Here is a 23,695-nt window from a genome sequence, read left to right as displayed (position 1 = left end):
TATATATGAATCCTAAAAGGTATATAGGGAGGATCTGATCCTGCTACTGTGTTTTCTGACTATGTAAAGGGACCTGTGAATCCTGGGTAAAATGTACATTTACTTGGACCTCTTGAGGTATTCTACTACTTTCTTTTTGCTGTGAACATCTCCCTGTATGCACTAAAAAAACGGGTGCGATGCGACCAACGCGATGCCCGCGATTTCCCATAGGGAACAATGTTAAATGTCTCAATTGACGCGATTTTCCTGTTCAATGCCTCAATGGACCCGATTTTTCTATAGGAAACAATGTTAAATGGGCCACAGAGGCCAAATAGGCACCCTGAAGTGTGAAATGGCCCCCACACTTGTTAACGCCACCCCACGATCAACGTGAACCCGATGCGTGGCGAGCACAGCGAGCCCGCGAGGGGCGGCGGTACGCGTCCTCCGACCTTTTCATACCTCCACTATCCACGTCGGCGTGGAGTTGAGAATAGAATAGTGTGGCGAGCGCAGCGAGCCACCGAGCCCGAAGCGTGGCGAGCCCCGCGAGGGGACGCGGATACCTTCACAGGTACCTTCACCTATTCTATTCTCAACTCCACGGCGACGTGGATAGTGGGGGTATGAAAAGGTCGGAGGACGCTGCGCTCGCCATGCTTCGGGTTCACGTTGATCGTGGGGTGGCGTTAATAATTGTGGGGGCCATTTCACACTTCAGGGTGCCTATTTGGCCTCTGTGGCCCATTTAACATTGTTTCCTATGGAAAAATCGGGACCATTGAGGCATTGAACAGGAAAAACGGGTCAATTGAGACATTTAACATTGTTCCCTAAGGGAAATCGCGTCGCACCCCATTTTTTTAGTGCATGCGATGCCCGCGATTTTTTACCTGCGATGACCACGATCAAAATCGTGGGCGCCGTGCTAGGTAAAGAGTACCAAATCTTTTTTTGGTACTTATGTAATATCTGGGCTCCCGTTTTTCTTATGAGACCGCGTCCGCTCGCCACGCTTCGGGCACGGTGGCTCGCTGCGCTCGCCACACTATATAAAGTCAACTCCGTGCATAGTTGGATAGTAGGGGTATGAAAAAATGGGGTGCATTTAACATGGGAGCCCAGATAATACATAAGTACCCTTTTTTTTTTTTTTTTTTACTTTTGAGCAAATATACATCTTTTAACTGAAGACAACCACTTCATCTAGCGACCAACAGGAATACTATACAAGTAGCCCTGTTCTCTTTCTGTCCTGGTAGCTTCTCCACGCTCCGCCCTTTTCCAGCTACCCCTGCAGAGGTCTGGTCTGTGGTTAATCACCAGCATGGAACCAGCCGACCCCAGTCAGATGTGGCAGCAGCGTTCCGCCGCATACCCAGCAGCAAGTGGTATTTAGGTGCCAGTGTTCGGACTTGATCATTAACCGCAGTTCTATCTGCATTAGACCTGCCCACTGAGCAGTGGGTGGTTACTGACGGTAAGAGGGAACCCCATATTGGCCAGGTCCCGTGAGACCAGAACCCTGTCTGTGATCGCGAGCGGCGTAGCCAGTGAGGGCAGGCGCCCGGTCACAGCACCCTTTGATTATCATGTATTTAATTTTAATCAGGGTTTAGTCTTGTAAAGAGGGTAAACATGACTAAACTAATGGGCTCTAATGGGACAGTGATGTTTGGACGCCCACATTTCAGCTTGCCACCACCAGGGGCTGTAAGCTAACGTGTGCAGCGGTTTATTCTTGTCTGAATGAAGTAACAATTGAATTCATCTATTGGGCAGCAGAAGCTAATAGCCACAGTAAAAACAATTGAATTCTCCCATAAAAATTCAAGGTTGAAAACAAATACTCTGATAAAGATGGTGACAAATCAGTCACAGCGAGGGGACTCCTCGTACTCCAGTAAGGCTAACACATTATGGAAGGTCATCTCATAGTTGTCTGCTCTGGTAAAATCCATCATGAAATGAAAAAAAAAATGTCACACGGAGACTAATTAGCTCCCAAAAAAGGGAGAGTTCCTGTTAGCAAATTTCTTTTGAAAAACCCTTAAACGGCCCAGGGTGGCATCATCTGGGGTTATCGGGTACTCACCTACCAAAGAAAAAACTGTGGTCTGACGCAGCCCATACACGCTGCGATAATTGCATGCGTTTTGGACTACATTGCGTGCGATGCGATCCGAAGCTAGTTTAAAAAGTATGTGCAGCACATCCTTTTTAACTGTGCGATGGGATGTCCGCGGGAGCGCGTATCGCATCGCATCGCACACGGCAATCGCACCGTGTATGGGCACCTTGAAGCTTTTGCTCTGGAACAAGCACAGTGTATACCAGGATTTTTACCAATAATAGGAATCAAGAAATGTTACAGTTCTAAAGGGGCCCACACTCAGGGTGATTCTGCTTTGAGTTCTGAGTGATGTTACATCAGTCAGGAGGCTCAGCAAGATTGTTTAGCACACAGCGATGTGTGCTGAGCGATCTGTCAGGGCCAGTGTTCTCCGGTGATAACATCGGCCCTGATTGGCGTTTAAATAGATTTATACAGGATGCTGGATTATTAATTGCACAGTAATAGCAGCGTGCAGGGCTGTGCATGGCTATCACAATCGCCCCTACACAAGTAGTGATGTAGGGGCATTTTCGAAAAGATCTAGTGAGATTGCTTAGACAATGCCCTGAAATCACCCTATGCGTGGTAGTGCATCATGTAAAACAATCTATTTGGGAAAACAAAAATAAAATATATTGTACTTTATTTTATTTTTTTTACATAAAAATTGACTGTTTTAGAAAAGGGATTGGACAGCGCATTGGGTACCAGGACTATTAAACTGGCAGGTCTGTTCACACCATCCCAGAAATTTGTGGCTCTATTGGACTGAGAGAAGAGGTCAAGGGAGGACGTGCGAGGGAACGGAGAATGACAGAGCTACACACTGGATGTTTATGTAGTCAACAGATGACAACTAAAGATGTGCAACCAAAGCAAGTCCTGGTCTGGTGCCAGCGTATGAAAGCAAAGTACTGTAAGCTTGTGGCGTTCCAGACATGCTGCCCAGATGACACACTAACCAAACTTCCCAGCAACTGCTTGTATAGAGGACTGGACAATGTAAGCTGCCCAGGACATAATTGATTTAGACATTCTGAACTCAAGTCTTGATCATGGGAAACGCACCATAAAGAATAGGCTATACTTATGCAGTTCAAGTTGCTTATACTTAAATTAAACATCTAAATGAATATTACAGGATTTAAAATGATATCTGTCCTACCAGACTGCAGGGCACAATACAATAGGGGGTCAGCATTATCCCCTATAGTAGGGTGTTCTAAGGGCTCCTGAGGTCATCTGTCCTAATGCGCGGGTGCCCCTCTTACTCTGTTCTAGGCAACAACGGAGATTGGAAGTTGCTGCAAGCAGCAGTGCTGCGCATGGGAAATAATCCAGCTCTGGTGGGAATGGGTCGACACTATTAAGTTCCACTTACATTGGGTCGACTGGCCTTAGGTCAACACCTGAAAAGATCAACATGCCCAAGGTCGACAGGGTCAAAAGGGGCAACACACGCATTAGGTCGACATTGGGAAGGGTCAACAGTCAAAAAGGTCTACATGTGTTTTTTTTCTTGTTCAAAATGTCGACACAGTCGACAAGGACACAGTAAACGTGCACCGTGTGCGCTCGCCATGCTTCAGGCACAGTGGTTAGCTGCGCTTGGCGCACTATTTTATTCTCCCCCCCCACATCCAAGTGGATGGTAGGGCATGAAATATCGCCTGTCGGCATAGGTCGGCTCAAAAACCATGAGAAACCCACGTCGACCTTTTGATTGTCGACCTAATGCTTGCGTCGACCTTTTAACCCGGGTCGACCTTGAGCATGTCGACCTTTATCAGGTGTCGACCTTCAGTGGTCAACCCAATTTATGTTGATATTTAATATTCTCGACCTGACGACTGTATACTGCTCTGGAAGGAGACAAAAGAGGAGGCTTGGGAGAGGGAGACCTTTGTCTTCTCGGTCTGCTGTAGAACTACACATCTTAGCATGCCCAGTCACAGTTCCAGCATGCCTGAATAGCAAAGCTGTGTCAGGGTATGCTTGTATGTGTAATGACAACAGCATAGGGCTGATGTCGACAAGATGGTGTTGACATTTTGACTTTATAAAACATAGATGGACTCATCCCACTGTGCGAGGGAAAATGTATCCACCAAAACAACAACCCCTAGTAATCATCCTCTGCAACAAGCGGAGACAGGGCAACGTTAGATTAGGACACTGCACCTTTCTGACTAGTCGTAGGGCTTGCGTCCTCTCTACTTCATTACTTTGCTGAATATCTATGCACCTGGAAACAAAGAGAAAACAAGGCTGAATTAATGGAAATGAAGATCGTCAGAAAAAAGATACCGAACATGAAATCTCCGTAAGGGCCCCCTATAACTTAGGTCGACTTCATCCCTTGGATAAATTGTCCGCAATCCCCCCTTGAGCCGACTGGGAAGATCCCTTGCAGCAGGATCCCAGCGAAGTCTGCCCAACTGCAGAAACTGCGTCTGCAGCCGATGCGACTTGCAGGAACCGGTGCCATGCGCACAGGACCGTGCAGCGCATCTGCCATCATTAACCTGCAATTTTTGGTTCTTTTCCTGTGGTTGATCGTAGCAAATCAAAGGAAAAATCCCAAATTGCAGGCAAATTGCCCAGTCTATGGGGGCCTTAAGGCAGACCATGAACATGGACTATGCAAACATTTGAAAATGATGGACTCATTGTGATAGAAAGCGGTGGCGTTAAAATTGCTTAGCAGGTTCGCCGAATAGCCCAGTGTGTACACAGCGAGTAACAGTGATACACTATGCGTTTTGGGCACAATTTCACCCGATTCGGACAAATCGGGCTGTGAAATCGTCCCAAATTGTACATGTAGACATCTCGTCCGACCAGTTGCGTGGTCCCGTGCACATTGGATCAAAGTCGCAAGGTTTGCTAAATCTTATGTGCAGCCTGGAGCCAGGCAGAAGGAGCAGGGTGGGGGCGGAGGAGGGAACCAGGCAGTGGAAGCCAGTACCAGGCAGTGATTGGCTGAGAGATGTCTCAACCAATCAGTGGCTGCCCATTCATTTGTATGGGCTTTTTGTTTTCATTAGTGCTCCCACTGGCGCTGCCCGGCAGCGGTTCCCCTGCCCGGCTCCCTGGCCGCAGGCAACCACTGCCTACTGCCATCTGCAGCTTCCCGGGAGTTGCACACGATTTATCACATGCAAAACATGGCACATGAAGTGCCTAGTCGCATGTGACCCCCTCCCAAGGAGCTGCCAGGACAATCAGGTCGGACAAATGTATGGGGGCCTTCAAAACGAAATCACCAGTGTGTACATGGATTTATTATTCCATTGATTCACGTACAAATGTAGATCAGGCTGCTGGAGACACTTACCTGGCTATCAGGTAATCTACTTTTAGCATTAGCACCTTCTGTAAAATACTGGAATCTCGGATAAGATAACGAAGAGCTCGGAGGCCGGCTGCTCGCACTTCTTTTGCTTCATTTAATAAAGCTAATCGCAAGCTGGAGACAAAGAAGGAAAATAGTTTAAAACAAACTGCACTGATGTAATACTAATACTGTCTATCTAGCATAGTAATCACTGGAGTAATATTACGTGTGAGGACTAGGCAAATATCCGGATAACATGTACTGCATTTTACAGACACAAGACCATGTGTACAGGAAAAATACACAGTATGCCGTCACATGAGAATATCACAAATGCTCCATAAAGCTCTAGTCCCAACTCTTGCGTCACCTCGCACGCACCATCTAGAGACACCAGCTGCTTATTTGGGCTCAGAGTTTACACACAAAAAAACAATTTATACAATGTGCAAATATGTATATAATATGTGCGCTCTTGTGAATGGCACTTTTCAAATAATCACTTAATTTTTCAGTTAAATATATCCATTTTACAACCAGCCATAGGCGCTCATGCCCTTGAAAGTGCACTTTAAAATGTTCAGTGTCCCCGCTAAGTATTGAGTTGTGTCTGCCTCTCGCTCCCACACCTGCTGAGCTTCTGTCTCCAACGCTCCTGTGCTGCTTTATGCAGACTACGGCTCCTTTCATCTAAGCAGCCAAGAGCGGTTCTGTACTCTATGCTCCAGCAAGCGCAATTCATTGGGCAACCGAGACTCTTTACTGGGGTAAAGTCAGCACAGATTACTCTGCGTGTGGATTTATTGGTGAGGGGGGCCCAAACTATTATCTTACCCAAGACCGCCTCCTCAAGGGTCCTAATTAGGCTCAGGTGCGTGCGTCAGAAATGAACAGCAGTCTCGATTCCTCATAATGGGAATGGTAGAATGAGAAAAACATCCAAAGACGATAATTACCGCCTGCCACACAGGCTTGTATTGGTTCATCGGTAATACTGCACTTAATCTGTTAAAGGTTAGTTATCATTCATGAACATAATGCACCATCAATAGTTTAGCATTGTGAGAAAAATAACGCCTTGCATAATGTACTTATACAAATATTTCAACACTCACCAGATAATGATCTCTTCATATATAAAGCCTAATTTTTCTTCATTGTGGCCAACATTGCATAGAAGCTAAAAAAGAAAAAGAAAAGATGTTAAAACACAAAACAATGGGATTGATTCTGATCAGAAAGGAAGGCGACCAAGCAGGTAAGTTCTGATCGCCAAGTTTTGAGAAATGAAATGCGTTTGATGGTATGGATGTACGATTATTAAGGATTGCTTTCCTGGTGGATCGGCGTATTCATATATCTGTATAATCTACATTTCCACACACACCCGGGAAAGGCATTGCTTGATTCATGTAACACTAAACCTGTGGGAGTTAATGTAGCGCAGTAGTGCGAGGGGGCAGAGGTAGCATCCGTCTTTATTCCCACCGATGGGATTCCGATTTTACATTTGCTTCAGAAATTTCAGGGTTAAATTCTGATGTGCCTATTTAAGGCACATCTTGCCTTTCCATCATGCATGCTACAGTGGGAGCCACTGCCATCTTTCTCTATAATAGGATTAAGTGAGTAATTGGATTACTCTGCTAATCCCATACTCTATTGTTCTATGTATTGTATTGCAGCTGAGAACAATAGGATAGCCGAGATGCAGTTACAAACCCGGCGGTCGGGATCCCGGCGTTCAGAATCCCGACGCCGGAATCCCGACCGCCGAAATGCCGACACATTCTCCCTCCGTGGGTGTCCACGACACCCCTGGAGGGAGAATAAATTAGTGTGCCGAGCGTAGCGAGGCACCGGGCCCGCTGCGTGGCGAGCGCTGCGAGCCCGCAAGGGGGGGCGATCCACGTCCCCCCCTTGTCGGCATTTCGGCTGTCGGGATTCCGGCGTCGGGATTCTGAACGCCGGGATCCCGACCGCCGGGATTCAATACTGAATCCGGATAGCCATGGCCTAAGCAAGATAGATGAGATGGGCTCCTACTGTAACAAAAGCATTTCAGGGATTCTATTATATTCGGCCTAACACAGGCTAAACAAAAAAACACAAGCATTAGGTCGACAATGGCAAGATTGACAGTCAAAAAGGTCAACATGGGGTGTTTCACCTTTTTTTTGAGCCAACATGTGTCGACAGGCAATATTTCACACTCTGCCATCCACTATTATTAACAGTTTCTTATATAGCGCACACATATTCCGCAGCGCTTTACAGAGAATATTTGAACATTCACATCAGTCCCTGCCCCAGTGAAGCTTACAATCTATATTCCTTACCACATGTACACGCACACACATTCATTCTAGGGTTCATTTTTGTTAGGAGCTAAATAAACCTACCAGTATATTTTTGGATTGTGGGAGGAAACCCGGAGTACCCGGAGGAAACCCACGCAAGAACGGGGAGAATATACAAACTCTGTACAGTTAGAGCCATGATGGGAAGTGAACCCATGACCTCAGCGCTGTGAGGCAGTAATGCTAACTATCTAACTAACTACACCATCTGTGCTGCCCAATGGGAGAATAAAATAGTGCCTGAAGCAATGAGAGCGTTGCGTGCCATGCAAGGGGATGCGGTACAATTTGATGGTGTCCATGTCAACAATGCCGACATTCGGGACAAAAAAAACCCCATGAAAAACAAGTCGACTTTTTGACTGTGGACATTGCCCATGTCGACATAATGCTTACGTCAACCTCACAACCCTGTAGACCTGTCAACCTGCAGATGGAGCCCCTCTCATGCTTGCTTGGCTCTTGCCCGCTGGTCTCTTGGCAGCTGGGCGGTGGGACCCTGCCCATCTCCGCTTCAGGGCAAGGTTAGAGGTGGTGGGGAATCTCCAGCTCCTGCCTGAATGAAATGCGCTCCATCTGTATTCCAGTGGTTGACCCAATGACTCCTACCCATTATCAATTGCCTTCCCTTACTCCGTATGCCCTCTCCCTGCACCGTATTATCACTTTCCTTTACAGAAACATAGGTTTCTCCTCCTTTACAGTAATTAGGATCTCTATGAAGCATTGCCAATTCCATCTAATAGTATTCCTTATTTTTGTGTTTATGTACAAATGGCTAAATTTAGTTGTAATCGTTTTTTTTTTTTCATTAGTCTACAAAAGATCCATTTATAACATCAACTAGACTGAGCGCAGCGTGTACTATACAGTAGATCATGGTCACAGCTTCCAAGAAACAGTTTGTCCATTAACGGAATTGCCTGATCGGTAGAATGATCGTGCCGGCCCTGTTTTCTTTTAAAGTCCCATAAATTGTCCATTAGGTAAATGAATAATGAATAATCTGGGATAAAATCCATGGGTTTTCTTCAACCCAGCCACACGAAGGCTCCACAGAAAGACCGTTTTAACTCGCAGCCCTGCACATAAAGAGACCCTCATGGATCCCGTCGCCCGTTAAAATAAGCCCACTGAACGATCAGCCATCCGAATTGCCTAGCTGACATGACCTCACTAGTTACCCTTTTATACCACAACAGCCTAACTTTTACTGTACCCAGTTTCCTTATGTAATTGACCCTGTAGACATTCCCCGATATGTCTTGTTGTTTTATATAGTGTTGCCTTTATGTTATACGACAATAACTAACTACATGTTTGTATCCCTATTCCCCACCCTTCCCTTTTTTGCATTCTTTACCATTTTCCCTTTATCTGTTTCGCAAAAATCTAATAAAAATCTTTTTTTTTTAAATTAAAAATTTTTAAAAAAATTTTTAAATTAAATTTAAAAAATCTTTTTTTTTTAATTTAAATTAAAATCTTTTTTTTTTTTTTTAATTGGGAGACCTCTGACCTCATCGATTTACTTTGTGGCATTCGCAGATGTCTCTACTTGCATGAATTTTGGGGTCTGCGGAGGCCACCCATCCTAGACTGCAAACTGGTGAAGCGGGAGATGACAAGTACAGCACAGGTTTACATATATTACAGCGCAGGATTACATAGGGCCAGTGCAGACACACCGAGAGATATATCCGCAACCCAGCATAATTCTCTCATCTCGCTGGAATTCTATAATCACTTCAGATATGACTAAGCCCCCAAACTGCTGATCTCATCGGCATTCCAGCTTTTCCCTAACACTTGGCTGTAAACTAATTAAGGTCGCCGGTGTCCAGAAAGTGGTGACTCAACATTCTGCAACTGAATTCAGAAGCGTTTTGTATTGGAATTTATCAGTGGGCACAATAAACGCAGTGTTTTTGTGGGCAACCCCAAAATTAGGGTGGCTCACAAACACATTCCACCATGGCGCGCTATAAGGTTGTGACAGTTGGTAGGCAGAGAAATAGAGCAGCAAGGGCAATAACTCCCAAAGCAATACATATCTGAAAGGCAAATCACAACAAAGTGTCTCGCTGGTGGTTCAGATGCCACCAATGGGCACATTCTAAATCAGTGAGGCTCAAAGCGGTATCCAATTAAACATGGCTTAATGACTCACTAAACATGGCTTAATGACTCACCCACTCAACTGTTACCATTTATGTGTAAGTTACCAGTGAAAGAGAAGCTACTGTACGATCTATATATCTTTGGTCGGGTGTGGATCGTATTGTCAATGCGGTTGACTTTCAACTGTGTCCATGTCGACAGTGTCGACACTCAGGTAAAAAAAGGTGAAAAAACCCATGTCGACCTCGCAACCAGTCAACCTAACCCATGTCGACCTAATGCATTGGTCGACCTAAAACCATGTCGACCTAGACACCTGTCGACCCAAGTCGGGTCGACAATACAATCCCCACCCCCTTGGTGCTCATATGCTTACCGCCAACAACTTACAGGACACTGTGGTAGATTTAATTAGCTCGGTGAAGTGATAAAGTGTCTGGTCTTTATCACCTGTCATTTTTCAAACCAAGCCGGTAACTTCACAGTTAGGAGCTGATTGGCCAGTGATAAAGTTCCAGACACTTTATCACTTCACCAAGCTTAATAAATCAACCGCACTGTACATGGAGTACCACGTACAGTAGTGAAGGCCCTGGACATGATAACACCCCTTTAGAATGTAAGCTCTCACGAGCGGGGCCCTCTTCCCTCATGTGCTTTTCCTCCTCTTACTGAATATTTAATGTCACCAATTCCAGTGTTTTTCTGCCGCCCTGATCATTACTGCAGTGACCTCTACTGATCAGCCACGGTTATTATTAAGTGTTTCTTATATAGCGCAGCATATTCCGTTGCGCTTTACAAAGGGGACAGTGATACAACAAAACAGGGTATTTACAGACAGTCAAAATGTAGGAGGGCCCTGCTCGCACGCTTACAATCTATAGGGAAATAGGCATTGATACATAAGCATAGATACTGTATTTTTTATTGCATCGATTCCACCAGAATGCAAGGTTCTGTGACTGGTTCTGGAATTTGATAAGCTTGCCTGAAGAGATGAGTTTTTAGGGAACGCTTATAGGTTTGGAGACTGGAGGAGAGTCTTATTGTGCTTGGGAGGGCATTCCACAGAGTGGGTGCAGCCCGAAGAAAGTCCTGCAGTCGGGAATGGGAGCGAGTAATGAGTGTGGATGAGAGACGCAGATCTTGGGAGGAGCGTAGAGGTCGTGTTGGATGATATTTTGAGATAAGAGAAGATATGTATGTTGGTGTAGTTTGGTTTATGGCTTTGTGTGTAAGTTATGCGCCCTTTACTTGTCCTCTTCTATTCAACTGCCACTGCTTCGCATTTTCGTTTATGTACTCTGTAATTTGTGGAGCCACATAAGTAAAAAATAATAACTGAAAAGGAGAGTTTCCTAATACACAGCATGGGCTGCAATGGAAGTTCCCAGTTGATCACAGACTACAGTAGATGAACCAGCAACTCCTATTCTGTCCTTTAACTGGAGGTTTTCTTTTCTGCTTTACAAGAACCGGGTGCAAAAATCAATACGTGTTACTTAAGTGCAGGGGACAATGTAATATGATTGCACAGGTTTATTCTCCTGGATTAAGATTTTGCTGTTTTACGGAGAAAAAGTTTCGATCCAACCTTACATTCTGACCTGGTTTTAGAACGGCTTGTCTTAAACACATTCCAGGTCATACAATCAAGTACATTTCAGAAATAAGGGGCTAATGTAGAGTTGAACATTGGTACATATTTCCTTTTTTTGCACTACTGATTCTTGGCAGCAGGCGTGGTTATAGACTGACGCAAAGAAGCCCCCGGAGGGGTGCCCCGCCACAGGTTCTATTATCCATCTATGGGGGCTGTGGACCCCCACAAGGGAAATAAGACCCTCCCTGTAAGTCGGAATACTGACATCAGTCTGCTGACCATCGGAATCCCGGCTGCTGGGAGGTGCTCCGGCACCTGTGCGAATCACATAATGAGGCCGACTGTACTATGTATTGGAGGCGGAATGAATGTTGGCAAGTAGAGAAGGGGCGTGTTCATGCAAATTAGGCCCAAGCAGCAGCTTCAATCCGACCACAGCAGGAAAACAAAGTAACATATGGTACATATGGCTTCGCTCGCCCACGCTGCGGGCTCGGGCTGCAGGCTCGGTGGCTCGCCACGCTATTTAAAATCAACTCCATGCCAACATGGATAGTGTGGGTATGAACTATCCATGTTGGCATAGAGTTAAGTTACTTTTTTTAACATAGTTTGTGGCGAGCGTAGAACCCGGAAGTAGCACGGCGCCATGAAACTATACAAGTACCTAACATTTTTTTTCTCAAGGACTACAGATGCTCTTATTTAGCGGAAATAAGTACCTTAATGTTATATTTGCACCTGTATATAGAATTCATATTATATTTAACAATATTTAAAAATTCAACTGAATTCAAAATTCAAATTTTTTTTTTTTAACTATAGCATTTACTAGTAGTACTGTCAAATCAAATATCCTAGCATAAAGCAGACAAACCCGTTACGGTTTTATCCTAGAGCATTAACCACTGCTCTCCCCTAGTGTCACACTGGTGTGCATGCTACCTTTGTGGAGATGTACGCATCTCGATATAAGAGTATATCCAGCTATGTATATAGACTGTAAAAGCCGTCCTCCCCCAGCGCCAGGGCTTTGGATAGCGCAGCGCTATGCAAAGCCATCCATCTGCTGGTAATACCAACAGATGAACGGCTTTCCCGCCGATGATGGGGTAAACACTGGGCGGATTTGAGCTGAAAGCCTCTCAAACTTGGTGTGGGAGTTCTATTGAAAATTGGATGTTGCCTATAGCAACCAATCAGATTATATTATCTTCTAAATAGAAGGTGCAAAATAAATAAGTAGAATCTAATTAGTTGCTATGGGCAACGACCTGCCACTAAGTTACCAAATGTTTGGTTGGTACATTATTCGTGTCTAAAATACTTAGTTTGTATAAAGCAGATTTTCTCTACTGCAGTCTTCAAGTACAACTAACAGGCCAGGTTTTATGGATTTCTTCCACAGACATAAATCCTCAAAGCATGACCCCCTGATTTAAATGATTGATATTCTGCAAAGTTTTCCCTTTGAGGATTTGCCTGAGGCTTGGCTAAAAACAACTGGACTAATAGAACATGCAGTTGGTGTGATGTGATCTGGTTTGTGGAATTAAGAGGTTTCCGAACTACTTTTATCAAATCCAACGGTATCCGTAACCATGGCGACATTCACAATGATGAAATGGTTCAAAATGTTGACATGCACCATATCGACATCCTCAGAATGCCCAGGATGTTCACAATGTCGACATAGGAAATATTGAGAGCCTGAGAACTACGTTTGCTAAGGTCTATACACACTGGGCGTTTTTTTCCCCCAGAGCGTATGGCCAGCGATGTAGTGAAAAATCGATGGCTGGAAAATTGCACAGCGCATGCACACTAAACGATTGTAACCCCGGCCCAGCGATTTCCATAGGGTGTGGCCGGCTTTCCATAGCAGGACGGTATGAAAAGCCTTCCAGTCTGCTGGTATAATAGCCTGATGTACGGCAGCGGTGGGGGATAATGCGAGAGTGCGGATATCGCTGGGGAATACACACTGGGCGGCTTTGAGTTGAAAGCAGCTCAAATGGCAAAAGTTTGAGCTGGAGTGTTTAAGGATAAAGGGGGTGTTCAAGGATAAGGATTAGGGTACTTGGGAAAATACTCTGCAGAACGCAGCTGATAAGACCTAACACATCACTGCCGGAAATGATCCTCACACGTCGCTGGGATAGGAGAGATTTTCAAGTTATACAAAGAAGAAAAAAGGTACTTGTGAGTTATCCGGGCGTCCGATTTTTTGATTGTATGCCTTAAGTTAAGGCATACAATCAGATGCGATGCGATGCGATATCGCATCGCATCGCATGCGACCATCGGATGCGATGACCCAATTTTTCCATAGGAATCAATGTTAAAATGATTCCTATGGAAAAAGGGGTCCTTTTCATACCCCTACTATCCAAGTGGGCATGGAGTTGGATATAAACCTGTGGCGAGCGTAGCGAGCCACCGAGCCCGAAGCGTGGCGAGCGAAGCGAGCCCCGCGAGGGGACGGTATTCTGTGTCCCCTCGCGGGGCTCGCTACGCTCGCCACGCTTCGGGCTCGGTGGCTCGCTACGCTCGCCACAGGTTTATATCCAACTCCATGCCCACTTGGATAGTAGGGGTATGAAAAGGACCCTTTTTCCCATTGAATTCCATGTTAAAATGGACTCAGTCCATTTTAACATTGATTCCTATGGAAAAATCGGGTCATCGCATCGCATCCGATGGTCGCATGCGATGCGATGCGATGTCCCGATCCGACCCGATTTAAAAATCGGACGCCCGGATAACTCACAAGTACCAGAAAAAACACTATGAAAGCGAAAGATTACATTATTACATTTACAAGCACTTTTAGGGGGGTATTCAATTAGGTCCTGATTTTTGCCTAGACGAGAAATTCTGAAGGAGGTGAAAAACACCTGGATCTGCAGATTAGCTGCCGATCAACTTGTAATTGCCCCTAAATTGCAGCCGCCTGAGGGTTTTTGTGCCATTTTTCACAAATGTCTTCACAAAAAAAGAAAAAAAGTGAAAAGACATTGGCGAAAGCAATTGAATAGTCACAAATCGAATTCGGTCCATTTTTTTTGCCTATAAGAAACATCTGAACTAATTCAATCCCGCCCCAAATAACAACACATCATATCATGCAATGGGTAACTCCAGCCAGTCCTATACATAAATGCTGCTACTCCCAAATATCTGTAAGCCTGTTCTATCAGCTCCATAAACCAACCAGCAAAGACTGCACACAAATGTCTCTTGGGTATCACGTCTAGTAGTGCAATGGGTGAGACCACTTTCACTTTAGCTGTGGGCATCTCAGGCACTACTGAACGCTCATCAATTTTATTTTTCCAAGGGAAGGGAGAAATCTTCAGCATTGAAGGTTACCTTATTGCTGGGGGTTCTCAACATTCGGAGAACAGTTTGCTTGATTACACAATCGCATGTCAACTGTTTTCTAGCAGTTGATTTGCATTATATCAATAAGGCTAAAGTCAACAGTCTAAGCATCTAAAAAGGTGCATTCACACTGTATGTTTTTTTTTTACCAATTTCGGTCATTCTTAATTGAAATTGGTCAAAATATCTTTCAGTGTAAATGGAGCGAATGATGATGCGTATACCCGCCAGTTGTTCATCAAGGTTGTTCGTCAACTGTGCATGCAGCTCAATTTGGATTTCTTTCAAAAAGAGCCTATGAACTGTAGCTAGATCTTTCGTCTAGGACACTGGGGTTCAAGGGAAATGTCTTTCAACGAAATTGGTCAAAAAAATTGTACAGTGTGCATGCACCTTAACAGTGACGTTATAAAGCCGTTGTCTACCTGTACCTGCAACAGAGGCTCAGGGTGCTTTCCAAGACATGTATAACCCTTTAAGGTCCCTGACACACCTGTGTTTATTATAAAATAATGTCATTAAAATTTTCCTTCACACAGACTGTATGAATAGATAACAGCTAACTGATGGGACATCCACAAGGACAATGTCTGGTATGTAAATAAGAAACTTAGCCCTCAGGCTGATAAATGGCTCCACATGTAATATGATATCTCTTGCACAAAATCAAGTGGAAACCCCATATGCCAAACACTAGATGGCTAACTACATCTTGCCATCCCCAGCCACACCCAGATACACCATGCGGCTGGTTTTGTGAAAATTGCCTTGCCAGCACAGTCTATTTGTACAGGCAACGCCGCACATTGCTACGCCCACAGTGTACACACGGGGCGATTCTGGCTAACCTCCTAAGCGATTTTAATTATATAGTCAAAATCGCCTAATGAAAACCCCCCATGAGTATATCCCTAAGCCAGATGTACATGTATCTGGCCGTGGCTGGGGATGGCAAGATGTTGTTAGCGGTCTAATCTCCAATGGCTAAATACATCTTGATTTGATTCTGCATCGCCCAGCCAAACATCCTGTGTGTACATGGCTTAAAGGTGCTTACACACTGGCCGAAATATTGTCCTTTTAATCGACTATATCAACGGACCATCAGCACGTGTGTACCATCGATAATTTCTGTGAAACACTGCCGATGCCCGATATAGCTAAAGATATATCGGCCCATCTTTCTGTATGTACGAGTGACCTGCTGACCGCCCATATAGCCACTGCCTGTAATTGGGGCAGTACGGATGGTGTAATGGTTAGCATTACTGCTTCACAGCGCTGAGGTCATGGGTTTGATCCCCACCATGGCTTTAACTGTGCAGAGTTTGTATATTCTCTCCGTACTTGTGTGGGTTTCCTCCGGGTGCTCCGGTTTCCTCCCACAAAATGAACCCTAAAATGTCTGTGTGTGCGTGTACATGTGGTAGGGAATATAGATTGTAAGCTCCACTGGGGCAGGGACTGATGTGAATGTTCAAATATTCCCTGTACAGCGCTGCGGAATATGTGTGCGATATATAAGACACTGTTAATAAATAAATAATAATAAAAAAATTAATTACAGCTCAGTAAAGCAGGAACAGGCAAATGAGCTTGCCCAGTTTTGATGTCAGTGTATATGGAGAAAACGCTGCAGTGTATATGGAGAAAACGCTGCAGTGTATATGGAGAAAACGCTGCAGTGTATATGGAGAAAACGCTGCCCCGATCAGTCTGTGGATATATCTGCCGATCACTTGATCTGCAGATATATCTAATATATAATATATATATATATATATATATATATATATATATATATCTATATATATATATATATATATATATCTTATATATATCTATATATATCTATCTATCTATCTATATTATATATATATATATATATATATATATATATATATATATATATATATATATATATATATATATATATATATATAGAAAAAAGTTAGAAGCCAGCACAGTGGATGAAAGTGTCCAAAAAACTTTTATATTTCAAAGATAAATTCCATCAAAGGCAAGTGGACACACCAATGCAAAAAATGCAAATGAGTTGTTACAGAGTCCAAATACATGGTAATTACCACATCCATAAGAATAACATGGTGGTCCACTGCAAGGGTCACTGATGCCCGACGGCCGTTTCGATGCTGTATCACCGTCCTCAGGAGCATAAGTGACCCTTCAGCAAGACCGGATATATATAGTGCACTAAATGAAGTAAGTATAATCACCTGAGTGCCGCTAGTCTCATACAGATACCTGTCCGTACTTGATGTTGTATTGCCAACGTGTATAAACAACTGGGTATCCAGGAAGTGACGCGGCGTCGTTTCCGGCCAAAGCTAGTCACGGCGCCGTCACTATGGGAACTCAGTGTTAGGGAACGTGCGCGTCATGGAAACCACGCCTGGTGGGCTGTAAACCCTCCTTGGCGTCTGTATCCATGGTGACGCGGCTTGTAACAAGTGTCTCGCTACTCACTTGAACTCTGGCAGCGTCATCGGTAATGAGCCAAGCACACTGGTCAGAGTCAGGGAAGCGTATAGACTAGTGTAGGCTCAAAACGGAAACCAGATATATTGTCCAGCTGTCGCTCTGTCCATCACTATAAGGAAAATGGGGAGAATGGCAATACAAGCTATCAGGTGATCTGGAGACGGGCAAACAAGAACATAATGTCACAAAGTATAACAATATGACAAATAAGAAAGAAAAAAGAAAAACAAAAGAAAAATACAAAATATATATCGATATAGGGGACATATATAGCAAAGCTGTGCAGCAAATCATGGCATGGACAATATGGATGATTATGTCATAAAAAACAATGTAGAGACTGTTCCTCATTAAGTCCTCTGGGAGACATACAGTCCAGCAGATTAATCCAGTAACATTCTTTCCTTAATAGCAAATTTCCACGGTCCCCGCCTCTCCTAAGCGGGGGAATATGGTCCACTGGTTGAAACCGAAAGTCCTTTAAATGATGTTTGCAATTATGATAATGCTTGGCGACAGGAGGCGTACTAGAGTCAATTGATATCATAGCTTTTTTTATGGAAGATCGATGCATGCCAATACGTTCTTTAAGAGTCCTTATCGTTTTGCCGATATAAATCATCTTGCACGGACAGGTGATAGCATAAATAACATAGCGTGTATCACAGGTAAGGTGATGTTTGATGGGATACACATTAGAAGTACGAGGATCTACAAAGACAGGAGATGATGTTAAAAACTGACAATTAACACATTTAGTGCAACGGAAGCTGCCATTTTTAGGAGTAAGCCAACCTTTGTTTTTGATAGGCAACAAATCAGATTTTGCAACAATATCCTTAACATTGCTACTTTTTTTGTAGCAAAACATCGGTAATTTGTAACAGAATGGCCCCATGATATCGTCTGCCTGTAGTATATGCCAATGACGATGTATTACATCTCTTATTCTTTTGGAGGCAATGGAATACGTACTCACAAAAGTTAGTCTATCAGAGTCATTGTTTTTTAAGGCAGGTATCAGGGATTGTTCCTGAGACAAATTTACACAATGAGAAATAGCTTCCTGTATCTCATCAGGCATGTACCCTCTCTCAATAAATCTATCACCCATCTCTGTGAGGGCTGGCAGTAATTCATTGTCATCTGAAGTAATACGTCTCACACGTAATAATTGTGACAGGGGTAAACCGTGTTTCAGTGGTGCTGGATGAAAACTACCTGCCGACAATAAGGTGTTTTTGTCGGTAGGTTTTCTATAAATGCAAGTGGACAAGGACCCATTGGACATGGAGATGCCTACATCGAGAAAGCTAATATACTGCTCACTATAAGCCATAGTGAAACGTATAGTAGTGTCTAGACTATTCAAATGATCCACAAAGAGTGCCAGGAGTTCAGGTCCACCAGTCCACACCATGAACAGGTCATCAATGTACCTTACATAGAAAAATACAAAAGATGAAAACTGAGGATTGGACATGATGTGTTGATTCTCATACATATGCATGAACAGATTGGCATACGATGGGGCCATATTGGACCCCATCGCAGTGCCCTGTTGTGCAAAATACTCCATTTTACTTACGTGATACGACAGACTTTATTAAAAAACTTCAGAAAATTGACAACTTACCGACAGATGCTTTGCTGGTGACATTAGACGTATCAAGTTTATACACTAACATCATCCACAGGGAAGGTTTGGCAGCTGTCAGGAGTTTGGTTTCCACCAGTCCACACTATGCAGGTCCCAATGTTAATTTTCTTTTATTATTGATGGAAATTGTTTTATCTAAAAATTACTTTCTTTTTGAAAACAAATTTTTTTTGCAGGTGATAGATTTATTGAGAGAGGGTACATGCCTGATGAGATACAGGAAGCTATTTCTCATTGTGTAAATTTGTCTCAGGAACAATCCCTGATACCTGCCTTAAAAAACAATGACTCTGATAGACTAACTTTTGTGAGTACGTATTCCATTGCCTCCAAAAGAATAAGAGATGTAATACATCGTCATTGGCATATACTACAGGCAGACGATATCATGGGGCCATTCTGTTACAAATTACCGATGTTTTGCTACAAAAAAAGTAGCAATGTTAAGGATATTGTTGCAAAATCTGATTTGTTGCCTATCAAAAACAAAGGTTGGCTTACTCCTAAAAATGGCAGCTTCCGTTGCACTAAATGTGTTAATTGTCAGTTTTTAACATCATCTCCTGTCTTTGTAGATCCTCGTACTTCTAATGTGTATCCCATCAAACATCACCTTACCTGTGATACACGCTATGTTATTTATGCTATCACCTGTCCGTGCAAGATGATTTATATCGGCAAAACGATAAGGACTCTTAAAGAACGTATTGGCATGCATCGATCTTCCATAAAAAAAGCTATGATATCAATTGACTCTAGTACGCCTCCTGTCGCCAAGCATTATCATAATTGCAAACATCATTTAAAGGACTTTCGGTTTCAACCAGTGGACCATATTCCCCCGCTTAGGAGAGGCGGGGACCGTGGAAATTTGCTATTAAGGAAAGAATGTTACTGGATTAATCTGCTGGACTGTATGTCTCCCAGAGGACTTAATGAGGAACAGTCTCTACATTGTTTTTTATGACATAATCATCCATATTGTCCATGCCATGATTTGCTGCACAGCTTTGCTATATATGTCCCCTATATCGATATATATTTTGTATTTTTCTTTTGTTTTTCTTTTTTCTTTCTTATTTGTCATATTGTTATACTTTGTGACATTATGTTCTTGTTTGCCCGTCTCCAGATCACCTGATAGCTTGTATTGCCATTCTCCCCATTTTCCTTATAGTGATGGACAGAGCGACAGCTGGACAATATATCTGGTTTCCGTTTTGAGCCTACACTAGTCTATACGCTTCCCTGACTCTGACCAGTGTGCTTGGCTCATTACCGATGACGCTGCCAGAGTTCAAGTGAGTAGCGAGACACTTGTTACAAGCCGCGTCACCATGGATACAGACGCCAAGGAGGGTTTACAGCCCACCAGGCGTGGTTTCCATGACGCGCACGTTCCCTAACACTGAGTTCCCATAGTGACGGCGCCGTGACTAGCTTTGGCCGGAAACGACGCCGCGTCACTTCCTGGATACCCAGTTGTTTATACACGTTGGCAATACAACATCAAGTACGGACAGGTATCTGTATGAGACTAGCGGCACTCAGGTGATTATACTTACTTCATTTAGTGCACTATATATATCCGGTCTTGCTGAAGGGTCACTTATGCTCCTGAGGACGGTGATACAGCATCGAAACGGCCGTCGGGCATCAGTGACCCTTGCAGTGGACCACCATGTTATTCTTATGGATGTGGTAATTACCATGTATTTGGACTCTGTAACAACTCATTTGCATTTTTTGCATTGGTGTGTCCACTTGCCTTTGATGGAATTTATCTTTGAAATATAAAAGTTTTTTGGACACTTTCATCCACTGTGCTGGCTTCTAACTTTTTTCTATCTACATTTTATGTGGCTACAGCATGGTACCGTTGATCAGAGTTGTGTGCATACTGCTTCTGATATATATATATATATATCTCTCTCTAATACCCAGCTACCTACTGAGCTTAAAGCCAGCACCTGTCCCACTGCCTAAGTGTGTACACCGGGCTGCTAACTGAATATTAAACAGTTCTCATGCAGGTGTTATTTTGCACATCCACCAGAGTGGGGGCGTAGGCAGTGTGCTCACTCGTTATGAGTAAGCTACCCCTTTACGTAGTAGGCCAATATGTTTACGCTGCCACCACAAAAGCCACAGGCGGGAAGACCAGGAGAAAAGTACAGAGAAATATCAGCCTGGAAACTGAGTAGTTCCTGGAAACTGAACTAACTGCATCTCCCACACACAGGATGTCTACACAACCTGCAGATTTCAAGGAGTCTTATACTAAAAGCAACACATCTGTAGTGCTATGAACGGAGAGAAGTCAGACTTGCTTTACCACGCAGCGACATACTGCAAGCAAGTGCCGTGTTAAACCGTATTAACAGTTATATAATATTATTGTTTGTTTAAATGGATCCACAAGGGTTCCACAGCGCCTGACACTACATAGATGGGAAAAACAAGAAAATAACGAATTACAGTACAAGGTAATTTAGGACAAATACATGGTAAATAAGGATAGTTGCATTAGAGGACAGGACACTGACGCAATTATCAGGGTGGCAGAGAAACTCTAAGAAAAGCACATAAGGGTAGAAGGCCTGCTCATGAGAGCTTACATGACAATTTATATAGTGCACGTATTTATTTATTTTATTTTTTATTAACAGTTTCTTATATAGCGCATACATATTCCGCAGCGCTTTACAGAGTATAGTTGAACATTCACATCAGTCCCTGCACCAGTGGAGCTTACAATCTATATTCCCTACCACATGTACACGCACACACAGACATTCTAGGGTTAATTTTTGTTGGAAGCCAATTGACCTACCAGTATATTTTTGGATTGTGGGAGGAAACCGGAAGCACCCAGAGTAAACCCACGCATGGGGAGAATTTACAAACTCCACAGAGTTAGGGCCATGGGGGTATTGAAGCCATGACCTCAGCACTGTAATGCTAACCATTACACCATCAGAGACATTATGCAGAGGTTATTTCTGAGCTTTACCTCAGTCTATACCACAATGAAGGCTACATTCTATATCACAGATACACACACAGACACACACACATACTCCATGGTACATTCTTACGCCCATACACACTGGGCGATTTAAGCCTATATCGCCGGGGATATGGCCATTGAGCTACCATATCCCCGCTGGGAGAGTGCTCCGGCGACCAGCCCAGTACTGGTCGCATTCTCCTGCGACCAGTCACTTCGTCCTACAGTGACTCAGTTTTCATCGTCGACCATCGCTGGTTACTGACGTAAACGGAACACTCATCGATTTGGACGCTGAACGATATTAAGTCAAAATCGCTCAGCGGCCAAATCACTCCGTGTGTACGGAGCTTTAGGCAGATCTCACTAAGCTACCAGTATATTTTTGAAATGTTGGAGGAAACCGTAAAGAACATACGAACTCCTGGGGGGGTCAATCCTATTGCGATATGCAGATGTAGTATGAATGCAAAGAGGATGCGGTCAAAATCCCGGCGCCGGAATCCCGACCGCTGCATTGCCGGCACTTTGTTCCTCTATGGGTGTCCACGACACCCATAGAGGGAGAATAAAATAGTGTGCCGAGCGTAGCGATGCACCAGGCCCGCTGCGTGTCGAGCCCGCAGGGGGCGATCCACAGCCCCCCCTTGTCGGCATTGCGGCGGTCGTATTTCGACCGTCGGGATTCCATACTGATCCCATGCAAACACATTCTAACATTATGGTGGAGGCGGGAAGCGAAACGCGCGCGCTGGCAGCACCAGCCGTGTGGTTCATATTTGTGTGTGTGTCCTGAGATCGCTACTTAACAGCCCTGAAATTTATTTAGCTCTTTTAAGAGCTCTAATGTATTTAGCCTAATTACGCATGCTGCAGCTCCAAAACTAGAGCGCTGTGCACCAAACACGCTGAGGATCTCAGCTTGTATCAGGATCTGACCGGTACACTGCTCGGTCTGTTCCTGCTAACAGTGTGAATACTATGCGCATATGACAAATGGTTGCGGCCGCACCACGTAAATGCGCAACTATTAATCATATTAAGTGGATCACTGTTTGTATGTATATATATATATATATATATATATATATATATATATATATATATATATATATAGATATAGATATATAGATATATAGATAGATAGATAGATAGATAGATAGATAGAGAGAGAGAGAGAGAGAGAGAGAGAGAGAGAAAGAGAGAGAGAGAGAGAGAGAGAGAGATGCAACGAGGACCGCACTCTCACTTATAATGGAGTAAGTTTCGGGGTGTTCAAAGGGAGTTGACGTGGATCACCCTGTGCCCCTAATCTATTCCAGAGGATCCCTCCCTTGTTGGGGGGGAATTGAACACTCGCCTTGATATAATGATAGGACAAAGTCACTGGTGTTGTGTAAAAATCACATAAGTATATATATATATATCCCCGACAACCTAGGACTGTCTCAGTATATTCTAACTACTCAAGAAACGCACTCCCTGGCTGATTATATGTGCAGTAATAATTTGCCTGATGTATAAATAATAGAGCAGCCAGAGTGTGTTTGAAACCGTACAACATTGTTTCTTTGTTTTGCCACATGAGTAACAAATACTGAAAATATAATACAA

The 23,695-nt window shown here is 43.7% G+C and overlaps 1 protein-coding gene across 2 annotated transcripts in view; it reads right to left on the bottom strand.

Annotated features, from left to right (window-relative positions):
- Positions 1-23,695, bottom strand: part of RICTOR (RPTOR independent companion of MTOR complex 2) — a 121,650-nt gene that overhangs the window by 63,391 nt on the left and 34,564 nt on the right. For both annotated transcript variants that reach the window (XM_083154466.1, XM_083154474.1), the window contains exons 4-6: positions 6,554-6,618; positions 5,439-5,570; positions 4,283-4,346 (exon numbers count right to left, since the gene is read on the bottom strand). In XM_083154466.1, the coding sequence (XP_083010592.1) occupies positions 4,283-4,346; positions 5,439-5,570; positions 6,554-6,618 (261 nt within the window). The remainder of the gene's footprint in view (positions 1-4,282; positions 4,347-5,438; positions 5,571-6,553; positions 6,619-23,695) is intronic.

The sequence above is a fragment of the Crinia signifera genome, chromosome 1 (assembly GCF_055691185.1).
Source record: "Crinia signifera chromosome 1, ASM5569118v1, whole genome shotgun sequence".
Taxonomy (NCBI): domain Eukaryota; kingdom Metazoa; phylum Chordata; class Amphibia; order Anura; family Myobatrachidae; genus Crinia; species Crinia signifera.
Note: the sequence above shows the minus strand (reverse complement) of the source record. Positions and strands in the feature narration are given on the sequence as shown.